Source organism: Giraffa tippelskirchi, chromosome 3 (genome assembly GCF_054371585.1).
Source record: "Giraffa tippelskirchi isolate mGirTip1 chromosome 3, T2T-mGirTip1v1.2.pri, whole genome shotgun sequence".
NCBI lineage: Eukaryota > Metazoa > Chordata > Mammalia > Artiodactyla > Giraffidae > Giraffa > Giraffa tippelskirchi.
In genome coordinates this window covers 28,398,259-28,415,445 of record NC_137277.1, presented here as the reverse complement: position 1 = coordinate 28,415,445, position 17,187 = coordinate 28,398,259, and the positions used below count along the sequence as shown (strand labels likewise).

Here is a 17,187-nt window from a genome sequence, read left to right as displayed (position 1 = left end):
ATGGCAGTGAGCCCTGGGCTCAACAGGAGGGGCCTCAGAGGCCAAGCTCCTCCTCTTTTGGCCAGGGACACCGAGACACAGAGGACGGGGGATTTGTTCACACCTGATGGGGAGCCTTGCTCCTTCTTTCCAGTCCACGTCTTTCCTGCCATGTCCACCCCAGGACCCGCGGCCAACATAGTGTGTGTGGGGTGGAGGGGGCAGCCCTGATAACCAGAGCTGCTGTTTACTGGGTGCCAGGCACTTTGTAGTCTCATGTAGTGTTATTGGCTCCATTTTCCAGATGTAGTCACTGAGACCCAGCAGGTTAGTCCCTGCCAAGGTCACCTGGCTAGCTCTTGGGTGGAGAGGTGGGGAAGGGACCAGACTGGTATTGTCCTCAGACTCTAGGTAAGTCCCCCGCCTGTCCTGCCCTGGCCTTGGAAGGACACAGTGATGGGCAGAGCAGGGAGGGGCCGCTCATCCAAGCTGCCTGCGACCCTCCCGTCTCCCTCCTCTGCCGCCTCCTGGCTCGCAGGGCGGGGCTGTGACGCCAGCGGGTGCTGACGGGTGCTGACAGGGCGCTTTGCCTGGGCCGCCCGCTTGGCCGCCAGGAGCCTGACCCACCTTCTCTCTCCCCATGAATCACCTCTCTTTCCCTCACCCCTGAATCCTCCTCTTGCCCCCAGCACCAGCGCAGGGAGAACGCCCCCTCTACCCACCCGGGATGGAGACCCCGTGGTCCAGCTGCCTGGCCAAAACGCTGGACCCCTGCCCACCTGGGCCCCTGGGCTGGGGCTGGTGGCGCTGAGTCAGGACAGCCCAGCCCACCGCCTCCTCAGCCCAGACTGTTGTCAGCACAGCGGGCCGACCCTGGGGCAGGGAAGTGACACAGCACACACTCAGCCCGTCTCGCCGGGAGCGGCCGTGTTCCCATCAGGGCCAACGCTGAGTCCTCCCTTTTTCCCAGGACATGAGCGTGGAATGAATGGGCCACAGCACAGGAGCCACAAGTGCTTGGTCAGGTCCCGGCTCTTCCTCCACCACCTGTGACCCGGCACAAGCCCTGATCAAGCCATCTGTGAAATGGGCAAGGCATTGGGGCCTTTTAAGGATCTCTCCCACTCTGACCCTCCTCTGGTACAAAGACTAGTGGGTCCAGGGTCTGACTCCACTGGCAGGTGGCCCTGAGCAGGCCCCAGAGATGGATGGTCATCTGCTTGCCCTTCTCTCAGCCCCTGGGAGCCAGGGATTTATCTGGGGAAAAAACCTGCCATGGGGTTCTAACTGCATACCAGAGGCCGGGCCTGTAGCATCATGCCTGTAGCATCATGCCTGGGCGGCTGCAGCCTCTGCAGAAGGGGTGAGGCCGGGCTGGGTCGGGCTAGGGCTGGGGAGGGCCTGCCTTGGCCAGCAAAAGGGGAGATGCTCTAGCAGGTTGTTCATTCAGGGATGCCCCTCCGCGGGACTTCTTCACAGGGGCCCCGAGGGCAGGGCTGGATCATGTGTGGGTGAGAAATCTGGGGGGGGGGGCACAAAGGAGAGTAAGGGGTGAAGCCTAGACCCGAAACCAGATCTCGTGCCCGCCAGACTGGGGCCAGACCCAGAGATGTTAAGTTTCTTGCTTGGGGCCACACAGCAAGAAGGGACTGGAACCAGGTTCCATGGTGCCCGAGTGACCCCACATCTTTTCTATCTGGCCCCTGCCTTCCCACGCTGCCATCCTGGCTCACAGCTTGGCTCCAGGAGAATAAAAGAGCTTAATGAGGCATTTATTAAATGCCAGCTGTACCCCAGGTGCTGAGCGGGCACTTTGCCTGCCTGGATCCTCCCAGCTCTACAGCATAGGTGTGGTCCCCTCTGTGCAGATGAGGGGCTCACAGAGGGCAAATGACCTGTCACCCAGCCAACACTGGAGGAGCCTTCCTAGGACCTAGTTCTGGGTGCTCTAAGCCCCCTTTCCCTGGAGGAGCAGTGTCTGGGCTGTTCTTTCTGAGCCCTGCCCTTCATGAGAGTCGAGGCTCACTGCGGGCCCTCAGCTTGACTCGGGATAGTAAAAGTATTTTCACAAGGCTCCTAGACTCTGGGTTCCCGCAGGAGCAGAAGTCTGACTGCCCCAAGGCCTGGTGAGCACAAAGTGACGGGGAGCCAAGGCCCCTGAGGACCAGGAAGGGACTCTCGCTGTCCCCAAACGAGGCAGTACCCTCACAGCCCTGACACCGTGAGAGGCCTCAGGGTGGCCCAGTTGGCTGCTTCCAGAGGCAGCACCAGCCAGGCTCACGCAGTGGGTCTGGGGACCACCTCCCAGCCCAGAGATCCAGGTGGGGAACCATCTGATAATGTAATCCCAGGTGTTGGCTCCTGTCTTCTCCAAAGGTTCCTACCCAGCAGCATTTGTGTCTTAATTGAGGTTGAGGAGAGTGAGGAGCAACTCTGCCAGGAAGGTGGGCTGGCACCTCTGGGCTGGGTGCACGCCAGGCTCCAGAGCACCCAGGCAGGTCAGCCCACACCAGCCGACCCTGCCCTCCCTCCGCGACCCTGGGAGCCAGGGCCTGTCATCACTCCCAGGTCACAGGTGATGACAGCCGAGGTTCAGAGGGGCCAGGGCCTGCTGAAGCTCCACCAGGGTCTTTGTTTTTTCTAGTTGTGGCATGTGAACTCTTAGTTGGGGCATGTGGCATGTGGGGATCCAGTTCCCTGACCATGGATTGAGCCCAGCTGCACTGGGAGGGCCGAATCTTAGCTACTGAACCACCAGAGAAGTCCAACACACCAGCGCCTTGAGTGGCAGGCCTGGACTGAGCTTCTGGTCTTGGAGATCCAGCAGGCTCGCCCTGCAGCCAAGGGTCCTTCCCCTGGGCCCTCAGAGGTAGGCTGGGCCAGGCCTTTCAGAGGCCCCCTTGCTGAATGACCTTGAGCCTTAGGTTCTTTGTTTGTAAGATGGGGATTGGGCACTGGTCTTAATAAGGCAGTCACATCCATGAGAATGCTCAGTGCGGGGCTGGACTGCCCCCTACTGGGGCCACACCTCCCTCGTCTTGACAGGCCCTGGCTGGTGGGCTGCACCAGCCTCATTCGTGAGGTCTAAGTGATCCCCTAGATTAAACACCACATGAGGTGGTGGAAAGACAGTCTTCGGTATCGGGAGACCCGTGCTTGAGCCCAGCTCTGCTGTCGGGCCATGCTGCCCGAGGTAACCACTCCACCTCTCTGATCCTCCATCCCTTCCTGCTCAGCGCCATGTGATGCCAGCACCTGCCCCAAAGGGGCTGTGAGATTTGCATGGGAAAAGCGTGGTGTCTGGCACGGATTCAGTAAATGCCAGGTCTCTTCCCTCAGCCCTGTCCCGATGGCCTCTCCCTGAGGGTGGTCTGGCTTGAGAAGTGGTGAGCCCCCCAGCCCGCATACTGGAGGAGTTCAAGCAGGAGTCGATGGAACACAGCAGAGAGGACATGGGCCTGCAGTGGCTCGGGAGGCTTGCCCTGCAGGGCTGGCTCTGTGACCCCCGGCAAGTCCTTTCCAGGCCCCCTAAGCTGGGGGGTTAGGACGCTCCATGACCACACCGTGTCTGTTGTGCATAGATTCTGGAGAAGCTGAGCTCTTACATGTTTCAGATTGATGAACTTGAGATTCTCCAGTTTGAAAACCCTCAGCTTGTGCCAGCCTCAGTCTGGATTCCACACCTGGAAGCTGGAGGCCCCTGGGGGCGGCAGGAAGAGGGAGGGGCTTGTCCTCTTGTCTCGCCCACCAGGCACAGCCCTGGTCACCTGACCCCACGCTCTGCGGCCTCCGGTCTCTGCAGCATTCCTGAGCTGTGGCCGATGTCTATCAGACTCGGGGGCAGGGCCCACGCCACTGGGCTGGGTGGGACTGCATGCACTTCCTGACCCCAGCCCACTGCAGCCATTTGGTGCTTGGGTGGCCTGAGTCTCCTTTAATTGGCCTTAATGAGGCTTCTGCCTTAATGGTGCAGAAGGAAGGTGCCAGAGCTGATGACTGTCAGAGGGGAGGGACCGCAGGTCTTCCAGTCCACTCCCCCTGAGGAGGAGTCCTCCAGTCCACTGAGGAGGGAAGCGCTGTGCCATAGCCTCCCCCCCGACCCCCCAGCGCGCCCCCACACACTGAAGTGTAGCAGAGCTGGGCGGCCCAGTCAGTGACTCTCTGGGCAGTGCTGATAGTCAAGGCTTTGTTCTAGGACCCAGGGTGGGCTCTGGGAGGTGGCAGGTGGAGTCACAGCTAGAATGGATGCAGGATCCCTTCTGGGAGAGGAGCCAGGAGCAGGAGGCCTCTGTCACCAGCCAACTGTAACCCTGGGACAGTGACAGAACACACACACATACCCGCCAGGAAGAGACAGCAGTACGAGTGTCAGCAAGCTGGCCCTGGCTTGAGCCGGCATTGTCACCCTGTATACAGACTTCCTCCCCGTCTGCCTGGGAGGCTGAGGCTCCCAGGAGGCCTCCTCCCCAGGCCTTGCAGGTCCTTTCAGCAGCAGGGTGGGGAGGGGAGAGGCACCATGTCACATTGTGGGAAACTGAAGCACAGCGGCCGGGTCTGCCCAGCCCTGCTGGTGGGCGCAGGGCTGGGGGCAGGTGCTCCACACCCCAGGGGGCGAGGGCAGCCTCAGCTTCCCCCCACCAGGCCTCAGCCCCTCCACCCGTGTAGGGCTGGTGACAGCTGCAGTGTAAGTTGACCAGAGTAAATTCAGCACTTGTGTCCCTGAAAAAGTCCTTATTTCATCTTTGGTTTTGAGAGCTGTTTTCACTGGGTAGGGAATTCCAGGTTAATGGTTTCTCCATTCAGTTGCTCCCGTGTCCTCTGGTTTGCGTTGATTCTGAGACGTCTGCTTTGTTCCTCACTGCTTGATGGTCTTTTCCCTTCTGGCTGCTTTTAAGGTTTTCTCTTTGTCACTGATTTTAAGTGATGTGATTATGATGTGTCGTGGTGTGTTTTCTTCATGTGTCCTCTGCTTGGAACTCATTGAACTTCCTGGACTTGGGGATAAATGAAAAGTCTAGTGGAAGTGTTAGTTGATCAGTGGTATCTGACTCTTTGTGACCCCATGGACTGTAGCCCACCAGGCTCCTCTCCAGGCAAGAATAGCTAGAGTAGGTAGCCATTCCTTTCTCCGGGGGATCTTCCCGACCCAGGGATCGAACCCAGGTCCCTACATTGCAGGTAGATTCTTTACTGTCTGAGCCACCAGGGAAGCCCAGTGGTGTCCATCAAACATGGAAATGTTATGACCTTTTTTTCCAAATGTTTTTCTGTCCTCCCTCCCCCACCCACTGTCTCAGCACCTGCTGAAACTCCAGTTACATGTACTCTAGACCTTTGGAGTTGATCCAAGTTCACTGACACTCTGGCCTTGGTTGTTCTTTTTTTTTTTTTTCTGTGTGTGTCATTTTGGATAATTTCTACTGATAGGTGTTCAGGCTCACTAATCTTTTCTTCTATAGTGTCTAATCTTCTATTAGTCCTATCCACTGTATTTTTCATCTTAAATCGATGAAATTTAAGATGAATTGTTTCACTTCTTGAGTTTCAATTTGGTATTTGTTTTAAAAAATCTTCTGTGTCTCTAAGTAACTTTTTGAACATGTAGGATGCATTTATAACTGTTCACACTTCTTTGTCTGCCAGTTCTAACATTTGTATCCCTTCTGGGTTACTTTGATCGATTTTTTTTTTCCTCTTGAGGCTCATTGTTTTCCTGTTTCTTTGAATGCCTGGTAATTTTTGATTGGATACTAGACTTGAAAATTTTATGTTGTGGGAGTTTGGGTTTTTTTTCCTTTAAGCATTTTGTAGCTTTGTTCTGGGATGCAGTTCTTGGAAACAATGTAACACTTTGAGGCTTGCTGTTAAGCTTTATTGCTGCTGCTGCTGCTGCTGCTAAGTCGCTGCTGCTGCTGCTAAGTCACTTCAGTCGTGTCTGACTCTGTGCGACCCCATAGATGGCAGCCCACCAGGCTCCCCCATCCCTGGGATTCTCCAGGCAAGAATACTGGAGTGGGTTGCCATTTCCTTCTCCAATGAGTGACAGTGAAAAGTGAAAGTGAAGTCGCTCAGTCGTGTCGGACTCCTAGTGACCGCATGGACTGAAGCCTACCAGGCTCCTCTGTCCATGGGATTTTCCAGGCAAGAGTACTGGAGTTTTATTAGGTAGGACCAAAGCAGATTTAGTCTACTGTAGGAGTTGGCTAACCTGGACCAAATCTGGCCTACCACCTGATTTTGTAAATAATGGAATGGAGATGTATACATTTGTTTATGAGCTGTCTGTGTCTGTTTTCAGAGTTGAAGGGGGTGTCAGAGACACATGACTTGCAAAGCCTGAGACATTTGCTATCTGGCCTTTATAGAAAAACCTCATGGCCCCTGGTCCAAGGCGTGTTTGCCCATCATGTAGGTGGTATCCTTCTGGGGACCCTCCTGCAGGTCCTTAGAGCCTGTACTCTTCTGGGGACGTAAATGACTCCTGGTCCTGTGTGATCACCAGCCGTTGTTCCAGCCGCTTCTTTCCAGCAGTTCTGTTCCAGTCTCTGTGGTTTCCTCCCATGCGTGTGCAGCTCAGTCTCCAGTTGAATCCTCAAGAGGCAACTCTGTGGCATTTGCTCTGTGCAGCCCTCTGCTCTCCTCTGTCCTGAAAATCCTGGTTTCCAGGCTCTGAGGAAATTTTATCTCCTCAACTCCAGGAGCCCCCTGGACTCTGCTGTGACCTGGAGGTGGCTGGGGCAGTCCTGCAGCTGACCTCGTTTGTCTCCCTTCTGTCCAGGGTCCCTGCACTTACCATGCTGCCTGTTGGCCACGGCTTCATAGATTTTTCTGCCTGGTGTTTATTGCTAAGACAGGTAGGTAAGTGCAGGCTCTGATATTCCCTTGTGGCTGGAAGTGGAATCCCAGGTCTTGAAGGCACTGTGCCCACTCTTAGGACAGCCTGCAGCAAGCCCAAGTGTTCCTGTGGGTTGCCCTCCGGTTGGCAGAACAGGAAGCAGGAGTGGTGGGCAGTGATCTCCAGCCTGTCCACCCGAGGGTGCTGTGGGTCTGGAGGGCTGGGATTGGTTACGTCTGCTGAGCACAGTTTCCGGACCCTAAGTGGCACTGTGCCCGCATTGGTTCACTTCACCTGCCAATAGCCATGCAGGTGGGCGCTGCCATCACCCCATGAGGAAACTATGGCCCTTCCTGAGGTCACACGGCTCCCTGGGAGGATAGTCTAGAGCCCACGCTGCCGCCGTCCTGTGTCCACCTGAGCCTTAGTGACAGACCCAGAGATCCAGACCCACCTCTTGCTTTTCCAGGTGGTAAAAGTGCCCATTGAATGCTGGGGACTCGCTTTCCGTGCCTCATGTCTCTGGTGACCTCTGGGCTCCAGGGCAGGTGGGTGTGACTGTCTCCCCTTCTTCTGGGGAGCACTTTGAGGGGAGAGACCCCTGCTGGCCCCTTAAGCCTCTGCAGTCATCTCCATGGTCTTGGAGTGGGGGGCAGGCAGGACCAGTACAGAGGAAAACTGCCCACACAGTCCTGGGTCTCAGGATCAGGCCTTGGAGAGACGGTGTGCCACTCAGTGGGTTGCTATGGCTTCTCCAGAAACACAGATGTGAGGCCTGCTCATGGCAGCCTTTGAGTCAGGGTTTGAAGGTCAGGAAGGTGTTACCGGCGTGGAGGAGGAGGGGAAGGCACCTGGTCAAGAGGACAGTGGGTACGGCTGAGGCGAGGTCTGGGGTGTGAAGGGAGGGGTCAGTGGAGTCAGAGCCCCTGTGGCTTCTGGGCCTCTGGGGAGAGATGCTCAGAAGCTGGGCTGTGGTCTTTTAGTGGTGTGGAGACCCCGGGCCGCCTCACCACTGCCCCTTCTTCCTCGCCCTTCCCTGCCCACAGTGCACCTCTGCCCCAAGAGAGGCTCTGTGGTCATGGGGGTGGGGTCTCATGAGCAGTGGTGGGGGTGCCGGAAGCCTCAGGCTGAGAGTCAGCCCGGCGAGGCAGGAGCCCTGAGCTGGTGGCGCAGAGGGAGGTGGGGCAGTGGTGGTCAGAGCTGCCTCTTGGAACCTATGCGGCCTGCCCAGACGGGTTGGTGGGGCACCCAGACTGGGCATAGGAACTTGGGGGTTGCTCAGTAGGCACAGCCTTGGGCATCATGCCCACCATCATCCCCATTTCACAGATGAGGAAACTGAGACCCAGAGAGGCTGCAGCTCACCCATGCTGGACAGCAGGCTGGGGTCCAGAGCTCCATCTCTCTTCCTGCCAGGCCACCCAAGCAGGTTGTTAGGCAAGTGAGCGAGTGCCTCTGTGCCTCGGTGTCCTCGTCTGTAGAATGGGGGCAATGACCCGCGCCTTGCAGCATGTCTGAGGACTGGACAAGGTAGTGGTTGTTGGGCAGAAGTCGCTTCGGATGGGGCACAGGGCCTGGGGTTCTCATCTGGAGTCTCTGGCCCCAGGGACGGGCACTCAGGTCTCCAGGCCTCTGAGAAACATGGTGGCCCCCATGGACAAGCCTCAGACCCCACCCTCCCAAGCACCAAGACCCCTCTCCAGCTCTGCTGGCACCTGTACAAGCCCTCCTTTGACCCCTGGCACTGAGCTCAGTGCCTGGGACCCCGTGGGGCTCTACTGGGGAGAGAGGGGCAGGCCTCGGCAGACCCAGCCCGACAGCAGGCAGCCTAGACCGGGCAACTGCCTGCCCAGGTGTCATGGGGAAGGCGCATGTGGGGTGGGTCCTGCTGGGCCATGTCCCCCAGCCCGGTCCCAGGGCACGTCCCCTTCTGGCACGGTTGGCGGAGCCTGGACCTGGGCCTGCTCTGGGAGTAATGTGTCAGCAGAGCCCTCCCCAGGCTGGCACGTGAAGCTGTGCCTACAGAAGGGCTGGAGTCACCGTGGGGTGGGGGGTAGGTGTCTAGGCGAGAGGGTCCCTGCTGCCACCCCTACCCCACCCTGGGTCCCATCACCCTCGACTGGTGGAGCCATACCAGCTCTCAACTGGTGTACTGAGCCCACCAGCTCTGATGCCACGTCCCATCTGTTCTCTCGTCCACCCCCTCAAGCAGTCTCTGGCCTTCGCACACGTCCAGGGACGGGGTGCTCACTTCCTCTCAAGACCCCAGCCTATTTGGGGTCAGAAAGCGTGTCCCTCAGCTGGTGCTGTCACCGCCCCGGGTGCCCCCAGCCCTGCACATACTATGTCTGCTCCCCAGCCCTGCCTGAAACACCCCTGACGGACTCAGACGGTGAGTTGTGGTCCCTTGGGAGCCCTGGCTGGGCCCACATGAGGAGGCTACATGTCTGTTCAGAGAGGACAGGGCAGGGAAAGGCCCCCAGAAGTACCAGCTCTGGTGCAGACGTGTGACCAGCGTCAGCAGGGGCCCAGGGCCCAGGAGGAGCCCCGCTGGGCTGCAGGGGCCGCGTGAGCTCACAGGAGTGTGCAGGCATGTCTCCAGCAGGCTCCCTGCCAGGTCACCCTCCTGGCAGGAGTGGGGGGAACCCTGGCTCTCCTGGGCCTGGGTGGTTTGAGCCTGTCTGTACCCAGCTCACTGTGCGGCCCAGAGCACAACCCTGCCCGCCTCTAGATGGAAGACTCTTCCAGGGGGCTCTCAGACCTGGGATGGAGCTGTGGCACTGGCCTTAGTGGGTGGGAGGGCTCAGCAGCATTGGGCCCTGGTCTGTTGTGTTCCCCTTGCTGCCCAGTGGGGTGGGGAGGGCAAAGGAGAAAGACTAAGTGCCAGAGCCTGCTGGCCACTGAGCCCTGTCAGGCCCGGCACCTGCTGACCACCCCACTCCCTGGCCCTGCACTGCCAGGGTCCCCGCATGCCACGCCTGGGCGTATCTTGGCTGGGCTAGGCTGGGTGCACTCTGACCTCTTGGTCCCACCCAGAGCCAGTCCCGAGGCTGAGGTCTGCTGCTGTGGCACAGATGTGGTCAGAGGACAGGAAGAGCACATGTGCTCTGGACTCCGTCCAAACCAGACTGGAGAGGTGGCAGCGAGAGAGCCTGTCCAGGGACCGAAGACTGGTGGGCGGCTGCAGCCCCCGCCTTCCTCCCTGGTGCTGACACGTCTGGCTCATCAGCCTCCCGGGGTGGCGGGCAGAAGGCGTGGCGTGGCCTGCCCGCCTTGGGAAAGCAGCCCGGGAGGGGAAACAGGACCAAGCTGTGAGCCCCGGGAGCAGGGAGGGCCACCCAGGTTTGTGGGGGGTGCTTGAACCCCAGCACTTGCCCCCTTCCCGCTGCAGGGCCTTGAGTCAGCTCCTCTGGGCTCCTCAGCACCTTCCCCTTCCCTCCATATTCCTCACCTCCCAATCACTGGGCTTGGTTTTCTGCGGTCTTAGGTTCTGGAAAAGGCAGGCCTGTGGCCTGGGCCTGCCTCCATCCTCTGCTGTCCAGAGTCCAGCCTGTGCCATCCGCTGGGCATGTCGCACCCTGAGTGTCAGTCCTATGCCTGCAGCCTCAGGGCCAGGAGAGCCAAGGCCACAGGGAGCAGAGCCCGAGTGGGCAGGTGTGGGAGAGGGTGGTGGGCATGGAGGTACCTGTCCTCCTGGCTGCATGGCACGGTCTCCCTTCCTGTTCACAGGTGATTGCTGTGGTTATGGACATGTTCACTGATGTGGACATCTTCAAGGACCTGCTGGACGCTGGCTTTAAGAGGAAGGTGGCTGTGTACATCATTGTGGATGAGAGCAATGTCAAGTACTTCCTGCACATGTGTGAGCGGGCCCGCATGCACCTGGGGCACCTCAAGGTGAGCTGGCCAGTCTTTCAGTTGAAAAATTCTTAGAGCACCTGCCATGTGGGTTGGGGCCGAGCACGTAGAGTTGTGTCTAGGGCCGCCCACCAAGTGGTCATATGGCCTCTGCTTCAGTGCCCTAGGGACAGGACACTACTTGCCACCAGGTGTCAAAGCCCACATGAGGTGCTCCTTCACCACTGTCTCAAAGCAGCCCATGCCACAGTGGTTGTCTGTCTCTGCTTGCTCACCTCCAGTGACAGGGTGCTCACTCCTTGGCTCTGGCAGCTCACACCCCAGCTGGAGAGCTTCAACTCAGGAAGTCCTTTCCCGGGTTTAAGCCCAAGTCTGTCTCCACATCACATCTACCCATAGTCTTTAGGACCCAACAGTGGAAGCTTCCTTGGGTTGAGGTCAGGGAGGGCTCCCTTGGAGGCTGCAGAGTTGAAACGGACTTGAGGAGCCAGTGGGATAGAAAGGGTCTTCCAGGGAGTGATACCGGAGATGGAGGCGGAATTCTCAGGTTGAGCCTGGGTTCCCAGCACTGCTTTGTTGTGTGTGGCCTGGAGCATGTGACCTCCACTCTCTGGACTCCAGGATCTCAGTGGTCCAATGGAGGGGTCGATGGCCCGTGTGGCCGGGCTCTTCTGCTCAGACACCCTGGCATCTGGTGCCTTACTTGGGGCCTTCCTGGTGATTCAGACGGTAAAGAATTTGCCTGCAATGTGGGACACCCGGGTTCAATCCCTGGGTCAGGAAGCTCCCCTGGAGAAGGGAATGGCAACCCACTTCAGTAATTTTCCCTGGAGAATCTCATGGACAGAGGAGCCTGGCAGGTTATAGTCCATGGGGTCACAAGAGTCAGACATCACTTAGCGATGAACACTTTGGGGGTGGAGAGAGCCATTGCTTGGTACCTGTGTGCAGCTCACTCCCCTGATTATAGACCAATGACAGTGGATACAGTCACAGCCCTCGTCCTGGGCCCTCGATATGGTTACTAAGCCCCCCTCTTGTCAGCCGACAGGAGGGGTGGCCGTTCCATGTTACTGATTGGGGATGTGGGCACTGCCAGGTGTCACCCCTGCCAGTGAGCAAGGCGTAGGCGCAGGGACAGCATGAACCCTCTGGCTGAGCATAGCTTCCGATGGGTCAGAATGCCTTGGGCAATGCCAGCTTGCTTAATAAGGGGCTGGGCTCCAGCGCTCATAATTAGTCGGCTTTGTCCAGTGACCCCCGTCCCAGCTGAGTCCTTTCAAGTGAGTGTGAGCTTTCTGGGCAGTGCGAGTCTCTGGCTGTTGGGACATTTTTATGTGGTCTCACTGGTGGGTTGGCCCACTGTGCTGCCTGCTGTGTAATTAGCACTGAGCGCCAACTCCAAGGGCAGACAGCTCAGGCTGGGAGGTCCAGAGTGTGGAGGAGGTGGCTTCTGAAAGGTGACCGCAGGGGCCTTGTCCTGTGGGCAGCAGATCACAGAGCCTCAGGGCTCTCGTCCAGCCCACTCCCTTGCTCAGAGGCCAACCGGCCCCCTCCTGCTGCACCACTGCCCCACGCCCAGCAGGGACCCTGAACACATCACAGCTGTCTACCCTCTGAGGCCCCCCTCTCCACGTACAGATGAAGAAACAGGGAGGAGGCTAGTCTGTTCAGAGGCTCCAGTGCCCCTGCTCTTTCAGCAGGGAAACCCTAGACGCAGGTTCCTGGAAGTGTCCGGAGTCCCAGAAGTGGGCGAGTGGGGCAGGCCATCCAGACCAGGCTTCCTAGGACACTCAGGGAAACAGGCCAGAGGGGGCCTGTGACTTGCCCAGAGGCGTTCCACCAAGTTGGAGCTGAACTTAAAAGCCGGTGATGCGAGGTCGGCGCAGATGGGGCCACACAACCTTGGTGCCCAGCATCCTGGACTGAGGCTGCACCTGGCAGTGGGGTCACCCTGGTATTGGCCATGCGGGCTTCCTGGCTGCCGACCTCCTGGTGCGGGGCCCACCTTCCTGAGCCTCCAGGGCTCTGTGGCCACCAGGATGCCTCGTTGGATGGTTTGAGGGTGAAAGCAGATGAACGATGGCTCTGAAGTTACTCCAAGCGATGGGTAAGCACATGGCTGCGGCAGCAACAGGAGTTACAAACCCTGGGCCCTGGGCCGAGGGTAGGAGGCTGGGAATGAGGCTCTAGCCCAGAGCGTGGCCCAGCCTGCACTGCTCACCCCTCCCTGCTCTGCAGAAGGTGGTGGGTCCACAGGATGACATACTCGGGAGCTAGACGCTGTGGGTCGACTGGGTATTTTCACCGGAAGCAATGTGTGACCCTGGCCGCTTAGTTCTCGCCTCTGAGTCCGCCCCCTCTTAGCCTGGGCAGGTAGCCAGAGGCTCCTGCGGGCCCAGCCCTGGCCAAGTGTCACCTTGTTGAGAGCCTACCTCCCTACCCGCAGGCCAGCTGGGCCCAGACCTGTCCCAGGAGCACTTCCTTTGCCGGTAATCCCGGGGCCCGCCCTCAGGCCCGCCGCCCCTGCCCAGCTCTGCAGTGACCTGCCCTCAGGTCGTGGGACCCAGGGTGCAGGTTGTCCCTGCTGGGGTCATACTCACGACCACAGGGGTGCTGGGCACCAGGCTGGGGGCAATGCCAGGAGCCAGGCCTGGGCCGCAGCTCTGCCCTCAGCACTGTAACCTTGGGCAGAGACACTGAGGTCTCTGGGCCTCAGCCTTTTTGTCTGAAAATTGGGAATATTGTCACTTATTTGGCAGGGCTTCCATGAAGAGTTAGGTAGGCCTGTGGGGCCAGGGCACTGGGTCCTGAACGCCCTTCCGTCCTGTCTGCGGTTGGGGCAGCCGTGGCCCTTCCCATGGGCTCCCAGCTCTGGTGTGAGTGCCACGGAGCTCCTCACGCCCCTCTGAGCTGTGGTCTGGCTGGTGACCCTCATGTCTCCCTCTCAGGGCAGCTCCCCAGCTGAACCCCTGAGCTGACACAACACAGTTTGAAAACAGCTGCAGTATTGCTTGGACTCAGCCCACTCCAGGGAGGTGGGAGGGTTGGCGCCAGCCCCTCCCCAGCCTGAGGCTCCCAGCTGTCCCCAATTCCCCGCCCGCCTGCTCAGCTGGGCCCTGACTCCCCCAGGCCCAGGGCACGTGGGCACAAATGCCCACACTACACACGGGAACAGGCCTTGAGAAGATGATCCCAGCCTCTGACCCCAGGCCCAGGGCCGGGCACATCTGGGGTGATTCTGGGTGCTGAGGGGTGCCCGGGCCAGGGAGCCAGGGCTCAAGGTCACCACTTAGGATGGCACCAGAGCTGTGAGATGCCTGGCTGCTCAGAAAAGCTATCTGGCTTTGTGTAGCTGAACTGGAAAAACCAGCAGCCACCCGGGCAAAGGCTGGACCCATTTCTGAGGAACAAAGGAACCCCAGGCAGGGTGGCCATGGGAAGGTGCTGGGTGAAGATGTGTGGATTCCAGCTCCTCCTGGACAGGCTGGTCCCTGCCCCCTTCTGGTACTTGGGCCTCCGCTTCTCCTGACCTGCCTTCTTGGACCCTGGCCTGGCTCTGCAATGGACTCAGGGCAGTTTTTGCTGGCTATGACCCGGAGGGAACTGCGGTACCTGCATTTTGCAGGTGGCGGCCAGGGATGCTGCTCAGCGATCGCAGGACAGTCCCCAACATAGAACCGCCTGGCCTAGAATGTCACCGAGCCAATCGGCTTGGCCCCGGGAAGGAGCCAGGAGCCCCCCAGCCCTGCTCTGTCCCCTGCCCCCAAGGGTGCATCCCATCCCAGCTTCACTATTCCTAGGGGACGCTAGGGGGAGTGTTGGTTCCCCCTGCCCCATAAAACAGACCCTTTAGAAGAAGGCACACGGGACACAGCTGTCTGTCCCTGACCTGGCCTGAACTTGCTGTCACCTGTCAGGCCTGCTCAGGGTGGTCTCTGGACCTCCCCACACCTCCTCCAGCCCAGAAGGTACCAGCAGGGCCTGGAGGGTGAAAGAGCTGCCAGGGTGCAGGTACAGGCTGTCCTCAGTCCCTGGAGGCTGGACCCTGTCCACTGGGAGGCCTTGGGCAAGTCAGTCTGCTCCCTGAGCCACCTGACCATTGTGTATGGCCAAGCATCCCGGCCTCCCTGGGCCCGAGTCCACACCATTCCAGATGTTTTCCACTCCTCTGTGTCACTCCCCCTCCTTCTCTCTGAGTAGAAGGGATGACACTCCCATCGTGCTGCATGGCACAGCCCCCCCTTATCCCCTCCAGTTTAGGGAGCAGCCGCTGAGCACCTAGCCCCTCCCCCGATGTACTCAATCTTCACAGCAGCCCTGAAGCAGGGGGTGGACAGGCCCATTTCACAGATGAGAACACTGAGGCAGGGGGAGGCCAGCTTGCATCCCTTTGCACCAGGACTGGAGCTGTGTTTGACCAGAGCTCAAGAGTGACCCACTTGCTCAGGGAGGGGGGGGTCTGGGCTGGTCCCCCTGCCTTCCACCACTCCCATGTGTACACAGGAGACTCCGTGGAGCCCTCGTGCCCAGCACACCCTGCCCCGTCCATCCACCTTTGGGGTGGTGGCACTCCGGGAGTAGATGAAGCTCTGCCCAGCTATCTCTCTCTTCTGGCCTATCACTGCCCCGCACGTATCAGGAAACAGGCTCCTGAGGATCCGGGGATCAGCCAGTGCCAGGGCAACCCATTTGTGTCCCCCGTCTGCTTTGTGCTCTGCTGGGGGCATCCCAGGCTCAAAGACAATGCGGCTTTGTGGATCCTCCACTTCTGCTTGCCCGAGCCCTGGCTCCTGAGACGTTACCTCATCTGGGCCCGGCCCCACGGGGTGGGACCCACCTCCACCCCCATCCCCACCCCCACCCAGGACCAAACAGCCAGGCGCTGCCATTGGGGGAGCCAGCACAAGCCCCTGCCTGCTGCTGGGCCCCAGGGCTGGACAGGCCTGGAGTGGTAGGCCAAGCCCCCATCACGCAGTCAGGGAAACTAAGGCCCAGAGAGGGCCAGAGAGTCACTTAGAGTCACACAGAGCATCAGGCGAAGCTGAGGCCTGCCTCCCCCACGGATTGAGTCACTCTGAGCTGTAGGTGGTGACCTTCTGAGCCCTTCATGGGACAAGCTTTGGTGAGGGTGGGGGCAGACACTGGTGGGAGGAGAGTCCTGGCTGGGGGCCGTCCTTGAAGGCTGAGGAGAAGCTGCAGCCTGAGTGTGCCAAGCTCTGGGCCAGGAACCCACAGAAGCTGTGGAGCAGGGCTGCGGTCAGGCACAGGTGACAGGGGAAGGCCGCATACCGCCTCCAGGAGCTTTGTTCAGACTTCTGGTCCCCAAGCCTGTTTCGTGTTTGGTACAAAGTCACAGGCACTAATTGTCCTGGGCTGCGGCCAGCTTCCTGCTGAGCTGGCTGTGTGCAGACAGGCAGTAGGGGAAGCTAGCCTGGGAACAGAGGTTTATCTGCCTTCTGGGCTGGGCCACACGGCCAGGTGGGCATCCCTGGAACCTGCCCCTCAACCTCTGCGGGTCCTACCCTGGGGCTCCCCAGGCAAGGGGTCTGCGACCTGTCACAGAAGAGACAGACACGGAGTACCCAGGGCCGAGGGCAGGAGTGGAGACAGCCTCCAGTTCTTTCGTCCAGCCAGACTCAGGCCCACCTCCCTCAGGCACAGAACCCCGCTCCCCACTGTCAGCCTTTGCGCCCTGTGAATGCATGCATCCTTCCTGGATGGCTCCCCCGCATTGTTCCCTGCTCTCGTTCCTCTGAGGCTCCCTACTGCCCCATACGGTCTTTCATCAGAATCTAGCTGGGCCCACTCTGCAGGCTCCATAGCCCACCCTTCTCCCCCAAAGTCCTCCTGGTTCTCAGTCAGGCCTTTGTTGTCCTGAGTCTGGGGTGCCGCACCCTCTGCCCACCCTGACCAGCTCTTCCTCATCTGTTACACATCAGCCTGGACGCCAGCCTTCCCGGGAGGCTGCCCACAGCCGGGGTCATTACCTATCTGCTCCCCTCTCTCCAGTGCGGGGTCCTTGTCACAGTCACCCTTTTGTGGGCTGGGGACCTCGGCAGGGATCAGTGAATGACTTTGTAAGCTGTCACTGAGTGAGGGTGACAGGTGGGGGTGTCGCAGAAAGTATGACAGACCAGCACCCCTGGTGGGCGCAGCGCCCTCCTGGAGGGAGTAAGAACCCTGTCACCAGGGCACCCAAAGGATTTCAGGCTCAGATTCCCTGGGGCTTGTGTTAGAAATGGAGTTCCTGAACTCAGTCCTCCAGAGTGGGAGCTGGGGCAGTCGTGAGCTGGGCGATGCTTGGACCCCCTGAGCCCATCTGCCTCCTGCCCTGAGGTTTCACGTCGGGGTGCCCTCAGTCATCCTCTCAACCCCCAGGTCTCAGCCAGGCCTGCCCTGCCCACCCTGGGGTCCCCCCACCACCAGGCTTGCATGCCTGCCCCTCCCTCCAAACAGGAAGCTCTCCTGATGGGAGGGGAGCCTGACCCCAGATCCCAGCACATCCACAGACT

General features: G+C 59.4%; 2 protein-coding genes across 5 annotated transcripts in view; one reads left to right on the top strand and one right to left on the bottom strand.

The window, feature by feature from the left end:
• SLC5A10 (solute carrier family 5 member 10) overlaps positions 1–17,187 on the bottom strand; it is a 57,317-nt gene that overhangs the window by 17,738 nt on the left and 22,392 nt on the right. The gene's annotated exons all lie outside the window — the stretch shown is intronic.
• Positions 1–17,187, top strand: part of SACK1G (scaffolding CK1 anchoring protein G) — a 31,581-nt gene that overhangs the window by 3,103 nt on the left and 11,291 nt on the right. Inside the window, exon 3 of the mRNA XM_081583590.1 lies at positions 10,544–10,711. Within this exon, the coding sequence (XP_081439716.1) occupies positions 10,544–10,711 (168 nt within the window). The remainder of the gene's footprint in view (positions 1–10,543; positions 10,712–17,187) is intronic.